Source organism: Tauraco erythrolophus, chromosome 1 (genome assembly GCF_009769465.1).
Source record: "Tauraco erythrolophus isolate bTauEry1 chromosome 1, bTauEry1.pri, whole genome shotgun sequence".
In the NCBI taxonomy this organism is placed as follows: domain Eukaryota; kingdom Metazoa; phylum Chordata; class Aves; order Musophagiformes; family Musophagidae; genus Tauraco; species Tauraco erythrolophus.
The window spans coordinates 16,708,102-16,723,777 of NC_141465.1; the positions used below are offsets into that span (position 1 = coordinate 16,708,102).

The 15,676-nt window shown below is 39.4% G+C and overlaps 1 protein-coding gene across 11 annotated transcripts in view; it reads right to left on the bottom strand.

The window, feature by feature from the left end:
- Positions 1-15,676, bottom strand: part of POU2F1 (POU class 2 homeobox 1) — a 111,368-nt gene that overhangs the window by 41,081 nt on the left and 54,611 nt on the right. For 10 of the 11 annotated variants that reach the window (XM_086617495.1, XM_086617485.1, XM_086617477.1 and 7 more), the window contains exon 2: positions 4,521-4,586. In XM_086617495.1, coding sequence (XP_086473621.1) covers positions 4,521-4,586 — 66 coding nt within the window. Of the gene's footprint in view, positions 1-4,520; positions 4,587-8,816; positions 8,845-15,676 lie in introns of those variants that run through there. The other variant, XM_009992347.2, reaches the window with a different exon arrangement.

Here is a 15,676-nt window from a genome sequence, read left to right on the forward strand (position 1 = left end):
TTATCACAGGATGCCTACGACTTTTGAAGAACAGCAGGGAAAATGAACTTTTGAGTCCAGCACATGAGAGGCCTTGCTCTTAAGGTGCTCGTAAGGACGTGACACCACTCCTCTGGAATCCAAGAAATCTGGTAAGACGACTGGAAAATGAAGCTGTCAGAAGTAGAAGCTCAGCACACTGTAAGGACATGAAAGGACCAGAATGCCACTTCTGCTCAAGATAAAGAGTTAAATGCAAAAACCCATATGATTGCATCTGCCATGTCTATTAATCACCAAGTATTGTGATTTTAACAATCTCAAGTATTCACGTCTTTTCCATCTTCATCCGAGCTCCGATAACTGCTAGAGTTTATCTAACAGCTCATCATCACCAAAAAAAAAAACCAGGAGCGGGAACTCTCCATCTCTCCTCTCCCCTTTCTTCTTGGTTCCACCTACATTGTTCCTGTCCTGCCCCTTCTGGTAGTTCACAGACACAGCAGTAAGCCAATTCACCTTTCTAACCGAGCAGAACTCTTTCCTCTTTCTTTCGGCCAAGTTAGTTTTCTGCCAGCTATGTGAGATGAATTAACGTACCTTAGGGCCCAGCAAGCAGCAGATAACGCAAAGCAGGGGAGGTCAGAGATGTGGTAGTAGGGAAACAAGCCTCCCCTGCTCCCATCGAGCTGTTGAGACTGAATCAAGCCGTAGGATGAAATTCCACCCTTACAGCCCAAGTTCAATGCAACTTAAGCACGTTTAAATTCTGCCATAAATTCAGCCATGTGGTTACCTACTTCATGGAGTTGGTTTGAATGAAGACTAATACTAAGTGCAATTAATTTTGAACCATCTTACTCAGTGCCACTCCAGGGAAAGGAACAGAACACTAAGTACCAGGACACCCTAAACGTCCATTAGTTCATAGTGTCTTGAATTGTACCTGCAGAGGCTAAAGGCATAACAAAACAGAGGAGGCAAGGTAACATTGCATCTGCAGTCACGAGAAGAACATAGTCTCAAAATCCAAGATCATAATCATCAGGCTTTAGTCTGAGCTTACAAACTGCATAGGAAAGGAAGAGCAGTGAGGACCTACAGGTCTGAGGAGATGAGGAGTAAGGTGCAAGAAAGGACTCGGGAAGAGAAAGTGAACAAGGAGAAGAAAGATTTCAAAACTAACTTGAGCAGGTATCTGCACTGTGCTCTGGGAGACACCTTCCAGCACCAGCAGTACGTTTCCCCAGTGCGCATGCACGCACTCTCTCTCTCTGAGCATGCATGCATTGAGAGAGAGAGATCCCCAATACTCAGAAACTGTTGATTCCTTGTCCATGTTACTAATAGGAAGTTTAGCATTTATATTTGCCCAGAATTCTAGCAGTTAGAGAATATTTCATGGTCCCTCTCCCACTCTCCTATAGACTTTCTTTTTATGGCGACCAAAAAAAAAAAAAAAAAATCAATCTCTGGAAATGAAGCAATGCAAACAACAATCCTTAGAATCCTTCCAAATACTACACTTACAAAAAATATTATTTTGCTGTTATATCAATGCATGTCATAATACTACAGTTTCCATAGACATTATAACCTTGCATTCACACACCTTTTAAAAAAGAATATGCATTAAACAAACAACCAAAAAAGGTTGAGTTGTTTTGGAAAATTTTATGCTGCAACCTATAAAAAGGAAACCAAAAGGGCTATCCGTTTACTGTGAGACACTCTTCTTTCTTCTTTTTCCAGTAGATACTAAGCAGACTGTCCACCCACAACTGAAGGTTGGAAAAGATTTGTGTAATTCTGCAATACTGACAACCAGTTGATCAATTCATGTTCTTGTGAAAACAGTCATCCAACAAGTCTTGGTAGTCATAAAGACTTTTTTTGTTGTTGTTTTTAATTCGTTTGAAAATATGGGTTGCTTTTTCAGATGCTTAAAAGAGGAGTCCACAGAGTACAAAAATTTTGAAGTTAAAATCTGTTTCAGGCATTTTATTGTGATCAGTGTATTCAGGGGTCTTTATTATGTTCCCTAAATAGTCAGAGTTAGAAATACAAAACTCTAATTTGTTATCTTCCATGAAACTTGGCTGTTAGCTCAGAGAACTACTGATGTTAAGTCATCTTTACCAGTTGCAACTGTATTTTTCTTCCTGAGAACGCTAGCTCTGCCAAACGTGAATTCCATGTCCTACAGTAACTTCTCTTAAAATTTTCAAGTTGCATCAGCTTACTACAGTTTAAAACAGAATGACCCAAACAAACATCCACTGAGGTTCAAGAGATAGACTCGTAGTGTTTACACAGCAGACTCAAGTGATTTACAAATGTCCCTGGAAAATAGACAGTTACAGAAATTTACAAAAACAAGAACTCTGAGTGCTGGTAAAAATCATCTTCATGCATTTTGCTTCAGAGCCTATGCTCCCCAGACAATCAATGGCACTTCCAGTTCCTTAGCATTTGAGCTGCAAGTGGACTTCTTTTCACTAAGGATGCACAGAGCCCAGAACCACAATCTACGTACCCTGATTAGAAGCCTAAAATTACATTCCATGAGTATGCCTTTCAAGGTTTAACATCTGCCAGTTGACTACTGCAACTGGTGCCTGAGCCCCTGAAGAACGTCACAAATGCCATTAATCACTACCTCCAGAGGTTTATGAGCACTATATTTAAAAACAGAACAAAAGGTCCTTAAAAACTCTAGATTACTTTAGTTTGCATCCTTTAAAAAGTCAAGAAATAAAACTGAAAGGAATGACTGGGAACATTTAAATTACAGAACCAATGTTTGCAAAAGGTCCATACACCAGTAAGAGTCAAATTTTTGTAATAACTAACCTTAATATTAGAGTATAAAAAAAATACAGACGTTGTATCCCCCTTTGTGAGGAAAGCACCTACATGCAGCTTTACAAGCTATTGATTTCTTCACACCACGACCACCACCTTCACACTGATGAAGTATCTGCCTAGGAGCAGAGCCAGGGTTCCGCTTAAGCAGATGCAATACCTCTGTGATCAAATGGACTACCTTTGAGTAAAACAAGTCCTCTTCTTTAACAGCCCAGTTTAGGTGAAACTGGTACTTAAAGCTGCACTTAAGTAAGCACATTAGGAAGGTACTCTCTATGCAAGGAACTGCAGTCCTACAGAGCAGGAAGTCGGAATTTTCTCAGCCGTTTACACACACCCTCCAGCTACAAGGATTGCATAGGGATATTTAAAACCATTGTTCTCTTGGTGCTGTTTATGAATGAAATATTTACAGCCCATGTGTTCTGAAATAATGTTTTATATCATCTTAAACCAGTATTAAATACCTAATAAATCATTTTTGTACATAAAAAGAATTGATACCTCTCCTATTACAAATAAAACGGAAATTATAAAAAACAAGATGCCAATAACAAAACACACATTAATAAGTGAGCAGAATTCCTTTTGACTGACCCCATGCATTGGGCAGAAACATCCAGCCTCTTGAATCAGTATCGGAAACATGAGTCTCTCTTAACTGTATTAAAGCCTTGCACAAAGAATGAGGAGATAGCAGCATAAAATGAAATAAATTGTTAGTTTCCTCACAACTCCAGAAGAGTTTAAAATAAAACTCTTATTATTGAAGCAAGAGGAGGAAAAATAAATTTTCCTCATACAAGGTAACTAGACTTCTCTCAAAGCAACAAGAACAGGTTCCTTCTCATGAAAATCTTCTCTTCTCAAATGCTATGCTGAGCTCAGATAAGATTCTGAGTTAGGTTAAACTATTTACTTTTTATCAGAATTGTCATTTCTCTTGTTTCCAAAATGAACATTAAATTACCACCAGAAAATAATTAAAGCATGAGATAGCATGATTGAGTTGTAGTGGCTTAACAAGCTTCTTCAATGGCTTAGAACTTGGATGCATCTTAAGGATGTGCCAAAAAGCACATTGGCCCTGACACAAAGGCTATTCTTCCTCAGCCAAATTTCAAGATTCTGTTCTAACGTACAAAGAAATTACAGAAAAGCTCGTTTCATTTTTTTTTAATGTTGAGAAATGATGCTTTCTGCCTTTGCCTTGTTCTCGAGAACTGTTGTGAGAGCTTGAACAGAATCTAAAATGGAAACACAATCAGCCAGTGGCCCCCAGCTGCCAGGGAAAATTTCAACCCAAAAATAAATGACAAAGTTAGAGGTGCTGAAGGTATGTTCTGCCAGGAAAAAATGAGACTACTTATGGAGAGCCAGTGCCACCAGACCTTCCATAATAACAGAAACAGCACAGATAGAGGAAATGGGGAAGGGGAATGTTATATACAAAGCGTGGGCGGTGCTCTGATACAGTAGTCGTGAATAATGCCCTGCAAACAGTAGGGTTAATGATGAGACAAAAGTTTTCCCAAGTATCTAAAAACAGTAGGTGTGCGGTTTGTGGCGGTTTTTTGTCTTTTTTTTTTTTAATTCCTGTAAACAGGTACAGAAATCTTGCTTCCATTCAATTTCATCAAAAAATACCTGTGCACCAATTGAACATTTCTTACCTGTGTTCCCATCTCCACTGTCCATTGATGGTTTACTGGTTTCTGACGGATTGTTCATTCTTGAGTCTGCATTAAAACAGAAATAAAGATAAATTAATACAGAAAAAAAAACCCACAAATCTATTCATACCTTCTTGTCCAAGGGAAGTACAGAACATCAGGAATTTGATATATACTTTACCTTAATTCAGATTATAACACAAAAAGAATTATCAGAAGCAGAACACAGTACTGAATCTTCCAGATAAATATTGTTTCAAAATTTTGTATGTCATTATTCTCATATGTGAAAACATGGTGTTAAGGGAATAAAAACCAGCATGCTGGAGGGCACAGATAGGTAGGAACTTAATTTTCAGTACAATGAAAGTCACGGAAGCAAAAAGCTGGGGGGGGGGGGGGGGGGGGGGGGGGGAGGAAGGAACAATGGCTAAATCAAGGTTCAAAAACATTAAGTCTGACCAGTAAGGCCTACATTATTATTGTGTTGTTCCCCTCTCCACCCCCCAAAGAGAAAGGAAATTCAATCACTATAATAAAATAGATGTCATTTTTTGAATACTGCATTTTTATTTTACAGGAATGTCACTGATACCAAGTTATTTCATATTTCCTATATATTCATGCAAAACCATACAAATATAAAATAATTCCTCTCCCTTTTTCCCTCTGGATGAATCTACTGAAAAGTCTGCTCTTGGTTTCCAAGCTTGTCAGCTGAATATAGTGCAATGCAGAGGGCCTCTCCAGATGGCAGACAGAGAATATAGTTTCCTTATATAGGAATCTATACAGATGTTCTGTGTACAGCATCAGCTCTCCAGCTTATTACCGCCTCAGTCCTTGCCACCAACCTCAGTATGCCACATTATCACAAACTAAAATTACAAAAAGAATCTCAAGACAGACCAGTTCATAAAATGAAGTGTAAGCAAATCCTTTAGCACATTCTTCCATTCCCAGAACCAGTTAAAAGCAAGTTCAATGAGCTCAGAATGAACCCTTTACTCCAGAGTATCCAGTAAAGGGTACTCTTCCTAGGTGCTTAAAAGGTTAGCTCTGTCATGTACTTTCATCAAATCAGTGATTTTCAAAATACCAATGGGCTGAAGAAGAATACAGTAACAGCATAACCGCTGCATCTTTCCCCCAGATACTTCCAAGAGTGCCCAGACACTTCACTGCTTGGCAGTCTATAAGAGTTGGAAACGAGAAGCCGGACCATTGCCATGTACTATCCCCTGCTACTGCCCAGAGAGACCATTGCCACCCTTGGGCTATTGGAACCATGGGCAACAGCAGCCAAGGAACACAAGCCAGGAGGAATGAAGCATGTGGAAAGGGCCTGAATGAAAACAGCAGTCATGACAGAGCCTGGCTGGGAAAACAAGGGAACTAGTTGGAAACACAGCATGCAGGAGAGAAAAAATAAGAGACATCAACCTTGGAAAAAGTCCAATAAACAGTTAGGAAATGCAGTTTAAGATGCATCAGTATTTTTAAAATGAATCTACTTTTCCACGTAAACAACTGCTGCAGTTGAACCCACCAGGGCCTAGAAAACCCAGAGGACTGTAACAAACAGGAATCTTGCCCCAACAAGCTAACTCAACCTCTCCAGAGCTTCAACTCTTCTCAAAGCTCCTGTGCCCATGCTTAAATCTTTCAAGTGTCAGGCACATGTAAAAGATCTGGGCTATCAATGTTACTCTCAGTATAAAGGCAGACACGTGTTAAACTGCTTTTTGAAAGGGGGAGTGAGTGAGGAGAAACTTTCCAGCGGAGTGGTGCTGGTCCATACTTTGGCAGAAGGCTCCAAGTTTTGCCCCATTTTTCACCACCTCCGCTTAGCAGATTCAAGCTATGAGTTCATAGTTTTGAAAGACAGAGCTCTGCTAAGTTGCAGACACAGAATCTATTGTTTCTCTTCTCCTTGTCATTTTCCACATTGAGATAGTAGGATCCACACTCTAGAAAAAGAACATGGGTTCCACTGACTGCACAGGAACCTTTGCTGTTGATGTGTGGGAAGAGGACAGGTTGCAAAGATCATCTCTCGGTAACATGGGATCCAGTCACGGAACCACTTCAGAAAGCTCTTGCAAGAAAAACAACACAGGGCCCTGGGTGCTAGTTTGTTGCAGAAACTTAATTATAAGAGCCACCGTGCAGGATACTACTGGTAGAATAAACAAACTAAACCCAGAGTGGGGACAGGACTGTCCTGTGCACAGAACTCTTAAGCAACGTAGTGACTGTTCCCTCTGTTTGAGGAGGCTCATACAACAAACCTTCCTGCATGACCAGCAAGTTTGCTCAGGACAAAGTTATAGCTGTACAGACCTCTCTTCATAAAGCTGTACAGACCTCTCTTCATAAAGCAACCAAGACATGTTTTTCTTTCAGGCTCTGTTGCAAAATAATCCTTTTAAAGAAGGTTTTCAGCGTTTCCTACTACTAGACACACATATAAAGTTTACTCAACTACCAAAAGCATGTCTAAAAGAATATTTATTGTAAAGATTCATCCCTTACAAAGACCTCAAACATTGCTATTGCAAAAAAGCAGTGAGTTGGATGAAGAAACATCTTTCTGGTACTGCTCAGGTTCAAACGAAGGATAACATCCATTATTTCACCAGCTGACTATTTCTTGTTCAATCTGTGGGCCTTCTGCATGTAAAGCATTAAGAACAATGCCGCTATTTCCATTGCAAATGGTATGACATTCATCTGAAGCACAAAACTGCTACCAGCAAAACAGACGCATATCCGCAGGATACTAAACCTACGGATTCATTATACGTCAAATAAAAAGATTATTTGGTTTATACATGCTCCTACGATTTCTACTTTAAAGTTACAAGAGTAAACAAATGAAGTGGGCTAAAAAACCCAAACCATAATGCCCTCACCTTTTCTTTTCCCTTTAGATCTCACTCGGGTTTTAAAAAAAGGCCCTGGGCTACAACTTGTGCCAACGTTATCTAAAAACAAACTCCACAGAAGGAAGGATCGAAAGCAGCAGGTGCATGATTGAAATCAAACTCTCAGGAGTGAGTGCATTCAGTACTGCTGCTCCGCTAGCAGGGCTGAGGGTGTCGCGAGGCAGTGCTGTGCCAGGCTTTCACACACCCTCAGCCACATTTCAAAAGGTATTCAGAAGAAAGCAGCAGCGGACACGGGACCAACCTGGAGTATTAGGGACTGTGCATCGCTAGTAAAACACAGAAAAGCTTAACGTGGAATATATCGTTAACTATTTCCTTTCACCCATTATACTGAAACTGCCCAATACTCCATCAGCACCAGCAAAAATGATTCATTGATGTGTATGGAAAAAAAAAAGTTCAATGTGAGTGAAAAAACATGTCGAGAACTCTAGAAATTAATTTTCAAAAAAACATTTCATCTTCAGAAACAAACACTCATATGTCTGCTTTAAAATTTACGATCCAAAAATATATTCTCTTACTTCAACCTATACGTTCTTACATGAACTTACATAATGGAATCAAAAGAATAACAATTAAAAAAACCTATAAATTGAGCTTTGGGGAAAGAGCCTTGAAAATAAACAAAATATATTGTAAAATTGGGATGATCTGTTACTATAAATAACTTTAAAAGACATGAAGAAATTACGGCATGTCTGTTCTGCAGTCCTGATGGAATCTCAGCACAGGAAATACATTATCCCAGTAACCTTAGGCACAGCTTGCAACGGTATCAATGGCAACCACTGTGCACTCCACCTTATTTTCTATTACGCATGAAGAACCTTGCTGTTACATTAAAAATACACAGACATAACACACATTCTGCTGGAGAACGGCTCAATACAGCTACTAAATTCTTTGAGACTAGGTCTCTCTCCCATTCATTTTAATGCTTTAAAATTCACAACACACAGATATGCAAGTCAAGTCCAGTGTTTGTTAGAAGCCAAATGCTTCTCAGATTGAAATCCTAAAAGCAAAAGGTCTGTACTAATATCATTCAAGCCTAGCAGCAAATCTCTCCAGCGCAGAGGAAACGAATTCTCCTGGAGTGAGGGAAAGAAGAAGAAAAAAAAAAAACAAAAACCACAAAACCCACAATCCATGTATTTCCCTGGTACAGATCTATCTCTCTATCTACCAGGCAGCTACTTGCTGCCGATTCACTGGTGAGGTTCAGCCTTACAAATACCTTCTCTAGCCTCTGCATATGTGATTAAGCCTCTATGCATAGTCAACCTCACAGCCTCTATTTCCATATTAAACGCTGGTAAGAAAGAGCTGAGCTGGTACCCACCTAGAACGTAGTCGCTGCAGTCCAGCATTGCTGTGGTATCCTCTACAGGTTCAGATAGTCCAAGGAAAGGGAGAATGGCAATTTCTATCAAATCTACACTACTGCTCTCGACCGAACACGAAAGGGAGTGGGGAGGTGGGGGAAGAAACACAACTTCAGTTACACCATAGCAATCTTCAACTGAACAGGGAAACTTCAGTTGCTTCTGTGGAGTTTTAGTCTCTCCTACTAGCTGTGTCTGACATTGTCAAGGCGACTGAAGCGTGAAAAGTTCCCCTTTTTGTAATAAAATAGAAACAAAGATTGCAGCTGGCAGTTTCCATAATGAAGCTTAATCAGTATGCGCCTGATTAGGGCCTTATGCAAATCTCCCCTCGTTAGCACAGCAGCCAGCACTTTGAAGTCCATGAACAATTCATTTGCAGAGTACACTGAAAGCGCTCCCTGCATAATTTAAATCGCGGTATAAATATTTATCAGCTCATTTGCATATTAATTGGCAGTGCATGAAGGGAAAAATTATCTCCCGAGTGCCAGCATAATAATTAGGGAACAAAATGAATTTTCTTCCAATAGCTTGGCTTCTCAGCCCTAACTCAAGCACAGTACCACAGGGGAGCAGGGAGGGGAAGAGACAGAGTTCTGTTCAAATGCCACTGAAATGACACGTACAAATTAGAAACAACTCTACAGACTTAAGCACCTTTAATCTTATTCCTGCTGGCAACAATAACTTCAGTAATAAAGGGGATTTGGAAAAAGCTTTCTACACAATCCAAATAATCCCACGAAAACAATTAGCAAGGTAGAAGCTGAACACGAAGCTGTCAAACTGGTGCTTGCACATCTGCGTGGAGTTTTCCACATCTGAACACGAACTGTCACAAGAAGGTCCTGGGCAGGCAAGAGAGTACCCACCAGGGCAAGGAAGCGGCACGATTCCCTTTAAATGGCTAAAGAGCTTGGTGATTCATTATCGGGTAATCCCTTTGCCACGGCCAACTTAACAGCAGTGGATATGTTAAGTATTGTGTAACATTTGACACCACTAATCTATCCCGAGTGAAATCAAAATAGATTTAGTCTTTTGCTTTCCAGTGATGTCCAAGAAAAAAAAAACCCACAAAAATCTATTACTAATCCCTTCCACAAGCATACACACTACAGCTAAACAAAGCCTACTACAGAATTACATTTTTTGAAAGGGGCACTTTACAGCCAGGTTGCATCTTTGAATCACTTGATGATAACCAGAACACACTTGCTGCTGTGACCACAAAGTATGCCGAAGGACTGGAGAACTGGGAAGAGGCTTTGGTCTGTGAAGGAATCAATCCTCTTTTCCAAAAGTGGTCCACAGAACTAGGTGCACCGACAAATTATGAAGCTAGATTAAATAATTTCAAATAGTTTGTTTACCACTCAAATACTAGCGTCCTGAACATCAAGAACATTCCTATAAAAATTCAAGTGTAATGTGGACATCACAACATTTAATATTCCATATTCTGATCTGGAAAAGGTAACGCGATGATGCACGTGACTACAAGGTTGAGCCAGCCACTTCCAGATGTCAATGTGAATTTAAAAAGTTGGTTTTTCTTTCTCTTTTCTTTAAAAAAGCTAGCTGTACTTTTCTTTGCCTCCTTTCTGAAGTGAATTCAAGCACCACATCTCCAAACAAGAGGGAGTGAGAGAAAAAGGACTTCTCAATCATCCAGTACTGACTGGAATTTATTTCCACGCTTGACCTCTTCTTCTGTTCAGGTTCATATCTCTACTTAACACAAGATGTTCCCTGCTATATATTTAACATGAGTGATCTACACTTGAAAAAGATTGCAAGAAGGGAAGGTGCTCCCAACTGCAGGGAAACAACTGCGTGTACTGAATAGGTTTTCCTACTACCTTGTTTCCAACTTGGTTTTCTACTCATTCATGCATCCATTGAGAATGCTGAAGCACATCTCCATGGTTTGCAGACCTTCACTAAATTTCACTCTTCCATACATGCTTTTGGAGTGCACTGGGAGATAACCTTATTGCTTCATTGCAAGAGTCTGGACACAAATGGTATAAGCCAAGCACTTCACAAAGCAAGTGCCAGTTTAAGTAGTGGCCAGGCTGAGGCAGCCAGTAGCAGAGTAAGAGGACAGCAGCCTTATCTTTTGGGATCCTTTTCAAACAAGGGTCTGTGTTGAGCTGGTTGAACACAGGTGCAGCATCAAAAGCGCTCCACCGCAGGAAGTGACCGTTAAAAGCAGGCACGTGTGTAGTGATGGATGACTTGTATCAAACAACAGAACGTGAAAACAGCAAATAAAGGCCAGGGAAGGGAGTGCCTGAAGCAGCATAAGCAAGCGTGCTGTGGTACCACAGTGCTACTCATCCTCCATACTATCAACATCGCATTGACAGCTAACAAAGACAAGGTAGAAATTTTCTTCCTGCTCCCAACTGTGCCAACCAATCCGCCTTACAAACACCCACCACCACACAAACGTTCACTTGAACTGTAACTTCAGCTAATCTGCTAACTGAAATAAAACCTTAGACATTGACTTCTCAAAATAACAACTGGGGAGGAGGGAATCCACCAAAAAAAAAAAGTCACCAAAACCAAGTTCTTTCAGTGATCACTTCATTCTTTCCTTCTTTCCTTCATTCAGAGACCACTCTTCATTGAGTTTTGTTATCTTTCCTTTTATGCAAGTTCTTAATTTTTAGCCAAAAATAACCCTATTGTTTCATTTAGGCCACACTACTGCAACTATTTATCCAGTAGGCTTCTGAAGGAGGCCTGAAGACACAAGTAGGAAAAGGTTTGGGGAGGAAGAGTACATATCCTGCTTCAAAACCAATGGTGGAATATGCTAGTTTAACTTTCTGTTTAGGTTCTGCCAAGTCATTGGCCATTCTTTTCTTTTTGGATTTTTATGTTAGAAGTTACTTAACACCCTGCACGGAAGTCACACTTCTGGTACTCACATTTAAGCAAAATAACCTCTTTGGGCTTTGCATAAAAAGTTGTATTTTTCCTCCAGAGGCACCTAAGAAGAGAAAGTGGTCCACCTTGTGATCATCAGTGCAAAAAACTCTCCACATCCCGTGCTACAGACATCTCAAATTATTTCTCTCCTCTTCATGCAATTCCACAATTTGTTCACTGATGATTTTCCCCACATAATTCTATTCATACTTTTTCCTTAAAACCAAAAGATCTAAGCCACTAACATGGAGCCAGGTATGACAAAGGAAGATGTTCTTCAGTCAAACACTTCGGAGTCTGCAGGTAAGGCTTCAGGAGACTCTTTCTAACCCATTCTCTTCTTCTCTCCACTCTTTACATATCTTCCATACCTTCCCATTTCAAATTAATGATTTTGTTTTGCTGTTTGTCCCACCAATATGTCACTTAACTTATTCAGTTCTAATGATTATACTTGATACTTTAATACCTTACTTTTTGAAAAGGGAACCTCATTTTTCCCTGCAGGTTATGCAGTCCTGGTTAGACCTCCTTTTGCATCTTCTATTTCTCCTCCTATATTTTTTTCCATTTATTATGCCCAACTGACTGACTGTAAACTCCACAAAATTATTCCCCGATGCCAACTATTGTAAATAAGTGTCATAGATAGTGAAAGTTGTTACCAACCAGGGAAAAGGATGTTTAAACCCTTATCTTCAGATGGTTGGTCGGTCTCTTCTCTTTTTTTTTTTTCTTTTGAAACAAAACAAATGTAAACGAGGCAGAATTAAAGGGATAAAGGGCAAAGTTAACAATACGTATTCCACACTTTTATGGGGGAAAAGAATCGTCATTTTTATGTAGATATGTTTCCATATATTAGTAAAATGTCATTTACTACATGCCCTCAATGACAGCTAGGAAATTTCTGCCAGTAGCCAGTCTGTGACAAGCGTGACCTTTGCAAACTTTGTGGGCGTGCTTTCTGATACGACATCACAAGATTACCCAGATGGTATTAATTGTAACACATGAGCACACTGCCTTCATTAGCCTATCAGTGTCTACTATATTTAATCTTGAAGAGCCACTGAAGAAGACTAGTCACCAAAGCTTTGAAAATAGTGCATGACTTAAGCACAACGTCAGCGAACACTGGCAGCGTCGCTCAGAGTAAGGTTCCTTGCTGTACGTCGCACCAATCAAGACGATATAGTTACCCCTAAACTGACATTACAAAGAGCTACTACATTTTAACTCAAGACATTTCCAAGTGACCATTCCACAAGCTAAACGAAACCTAATAAAAATTTCATCAAACAGAACTCCAGTGAGCTATAAAAAAAAAAAAAAAAAAAATCATGAACTTCAACAAAATAAAATGTTATTAAAGTTGGCACAATCCTCTTAGAGTAATTGCGGACAGACAGACAGCAGCCTGTTCATAGTTAGGGCTGCAAACAAAGCTCTAATTTTTGCCACCACCTTTGACTTTGAGTAAAAGAATGGATTTTATCTGAAAATTGCTAAGTTTGCTCTGAAAGCCAAAGAGCAGTTGTCTGGAAAAGTCAAATAAAATTGGCCTGTTTTAGAATTACTGGTCATTACGCAATTGCTATGAACTAGAATTTTAGTCTACATCTGATTTTACTTCTCTCTCACAAACTCAAATCATAGCTATCCTTTCAAACTTTTCACCACACAAAGTGTCTTTCAAAATTCTTTTGTTTACCTTTTTTTTTAAAGAAAATTAAGTATGCAGGCAGCTAAGCAGGAATGCTAATTCATCTTATCAGTGCAGGACAGCAGATACTCATAAGCACCTGACATTCATATCAAGGGGTTTGTTTGTGGGTTTGGTTTTTTAAGCCTCACTTATTTTTGTCCACAGAAGGTAGCAACTATCACAGTTTAAGTCATTTTTTTTATATTAAGAAAACTGCGGTCATGACAAACTCACAGTACAGTGAAGTACAGGAGGGGGAAAAAAAGGGGGGGAGTGGTAGGAGGTGGGGGAAGAGAGAAAAGAAAATAAATACCCTTATTCAAAAATTACAGCGTTATAGCTTTCACAAGCAAACTGAGCTTTATTTAAAATTCATGGCTAATTCCATCATTCTGGCGCATCACGTGAACAGCTTTGCCCTTCCCTTACTGCCAACAAGCCACAGCACACAAGAAAGGATCCATATTATATTTACATAAAAGTTTTTCTTTCATTCTGTTGAGTGTTTTCTTTTCAAAAGCAAAGGAGATAGATTCAGTGCAGTCAGCCCTTGTTGTTCAAAACAACTTTGATCCATGAAACCATCATAACATTTACTTAGAAATAATGGAATATTTTGAAGAGTAGCAAACTTTAGGGCTTTACACCTCCTGATTTAAGTACTCATGTTTCACTCACACTGTTTTCAAGGTTTTCATCATGATCCCATAATGGCTTGAGACTTTTTTTTTTTAATTTATCTATATGCACCAAACACTACATCATAAGCACTGACTCCAGGAACTGAATTTAAAAAAAAACAACCCAAAGTGTTACACATTTGAAAACAAATTTGTGCTATTTAACTAGCATGTTGCACCTGCCATGGAGCTGTTGCACAATATCACTTTTTAATATTTGCAGGAGAACTCTCTGAATTTAAGTATAAGTTAGGATAGAAAATGAGCAAATCATGCTTTGATTCCACCACACTTGAGGTATGGTTCTAAACTATCACATATTCGTTGCTCCAGTAAACTTGCACATGAAAAGTAGTATCCAAAGTAGGATTTTTTTTTAAAATACAAATAAAATTTTTTTTAAAGGGAGACACCTGTTTGAGATTTTTATCCACATATAAGCGGGTCCTTTAAAATTACAGGTTTGTCAAATCTGAAATACTTCACACTGACAAGAACACCTAGAGCAGATATATATTGTTTTATTAGTAAACAACTCATAGTTAATTACTTTTGCAAGATTTGCATGCCTTACATTGTTTCTTTTTTTCCTCATTCTGACAAATTTTTTTGAAGATTAAACCACGTTTTATTGATCGCGTTCTTCAGCTCTCCCTTGTGTTTTGTTCATGTAACTTCATATCAGTCTTCATTTCAGTCTTTCTCTACTTTGTATCCTGCAGTACTTTTTCAACACACAATCCAAGGGCACAGGTCTATGTAACAGCCCTACCCAAACAATAAAAAAATCCAAACAAACAAAAAAACGCAACCAATCTACCACCTTGAGAGCTTGCAAGCTTTTATGGGACGCTGCAGCTTGGGGCAGGTGGAGAACCTGGAGCAGCGTCAGGTGCTGGCCGCGATGAGGAGTGGAGTGACCCCAAACCTCCCCGGGCAGGGAATGCCATCCCATGCTCGTGTATCCCTCGGACCTAAAGTGCTTGTCTCTTACTAGTCGTGTGCTGGAACGACATTTATGGGAACGCGTCTTCCACACACGCAGTGGCTACTGAAATCGCTCACGCGTTTGAGTGGAAAAGGTAAATGCAGTCCACACTACCAAAACCCCAAGCAACGAAGACAGCACAGATACTGCTAGTTTCAATTTGTTACTGAAATACACATTAAAAATATGAAGTATTTGAGTAAAACAAATATTCTCTACTATGCAAATCGCAACACAACTGATCTGACAACATATGAAGGCTACTTATGCCAAGCTCAAATATTGAACGGCAGTTTTTGTTTTAGCAGTTGTACAACCTATTACATTTTGGAAACATCACCGTATGTGCGTTCCAAAAGCATTAGACTTGCCTCCGCATGTCCACTCACATAACAGGGACAGACTCTCACAGCTTAAAAACATTATTTTTAAACTCACCTGTAAATCAAAGCATAACGCCTTACGCAAACACACTGTTTCTCTGTTCTCCACTTT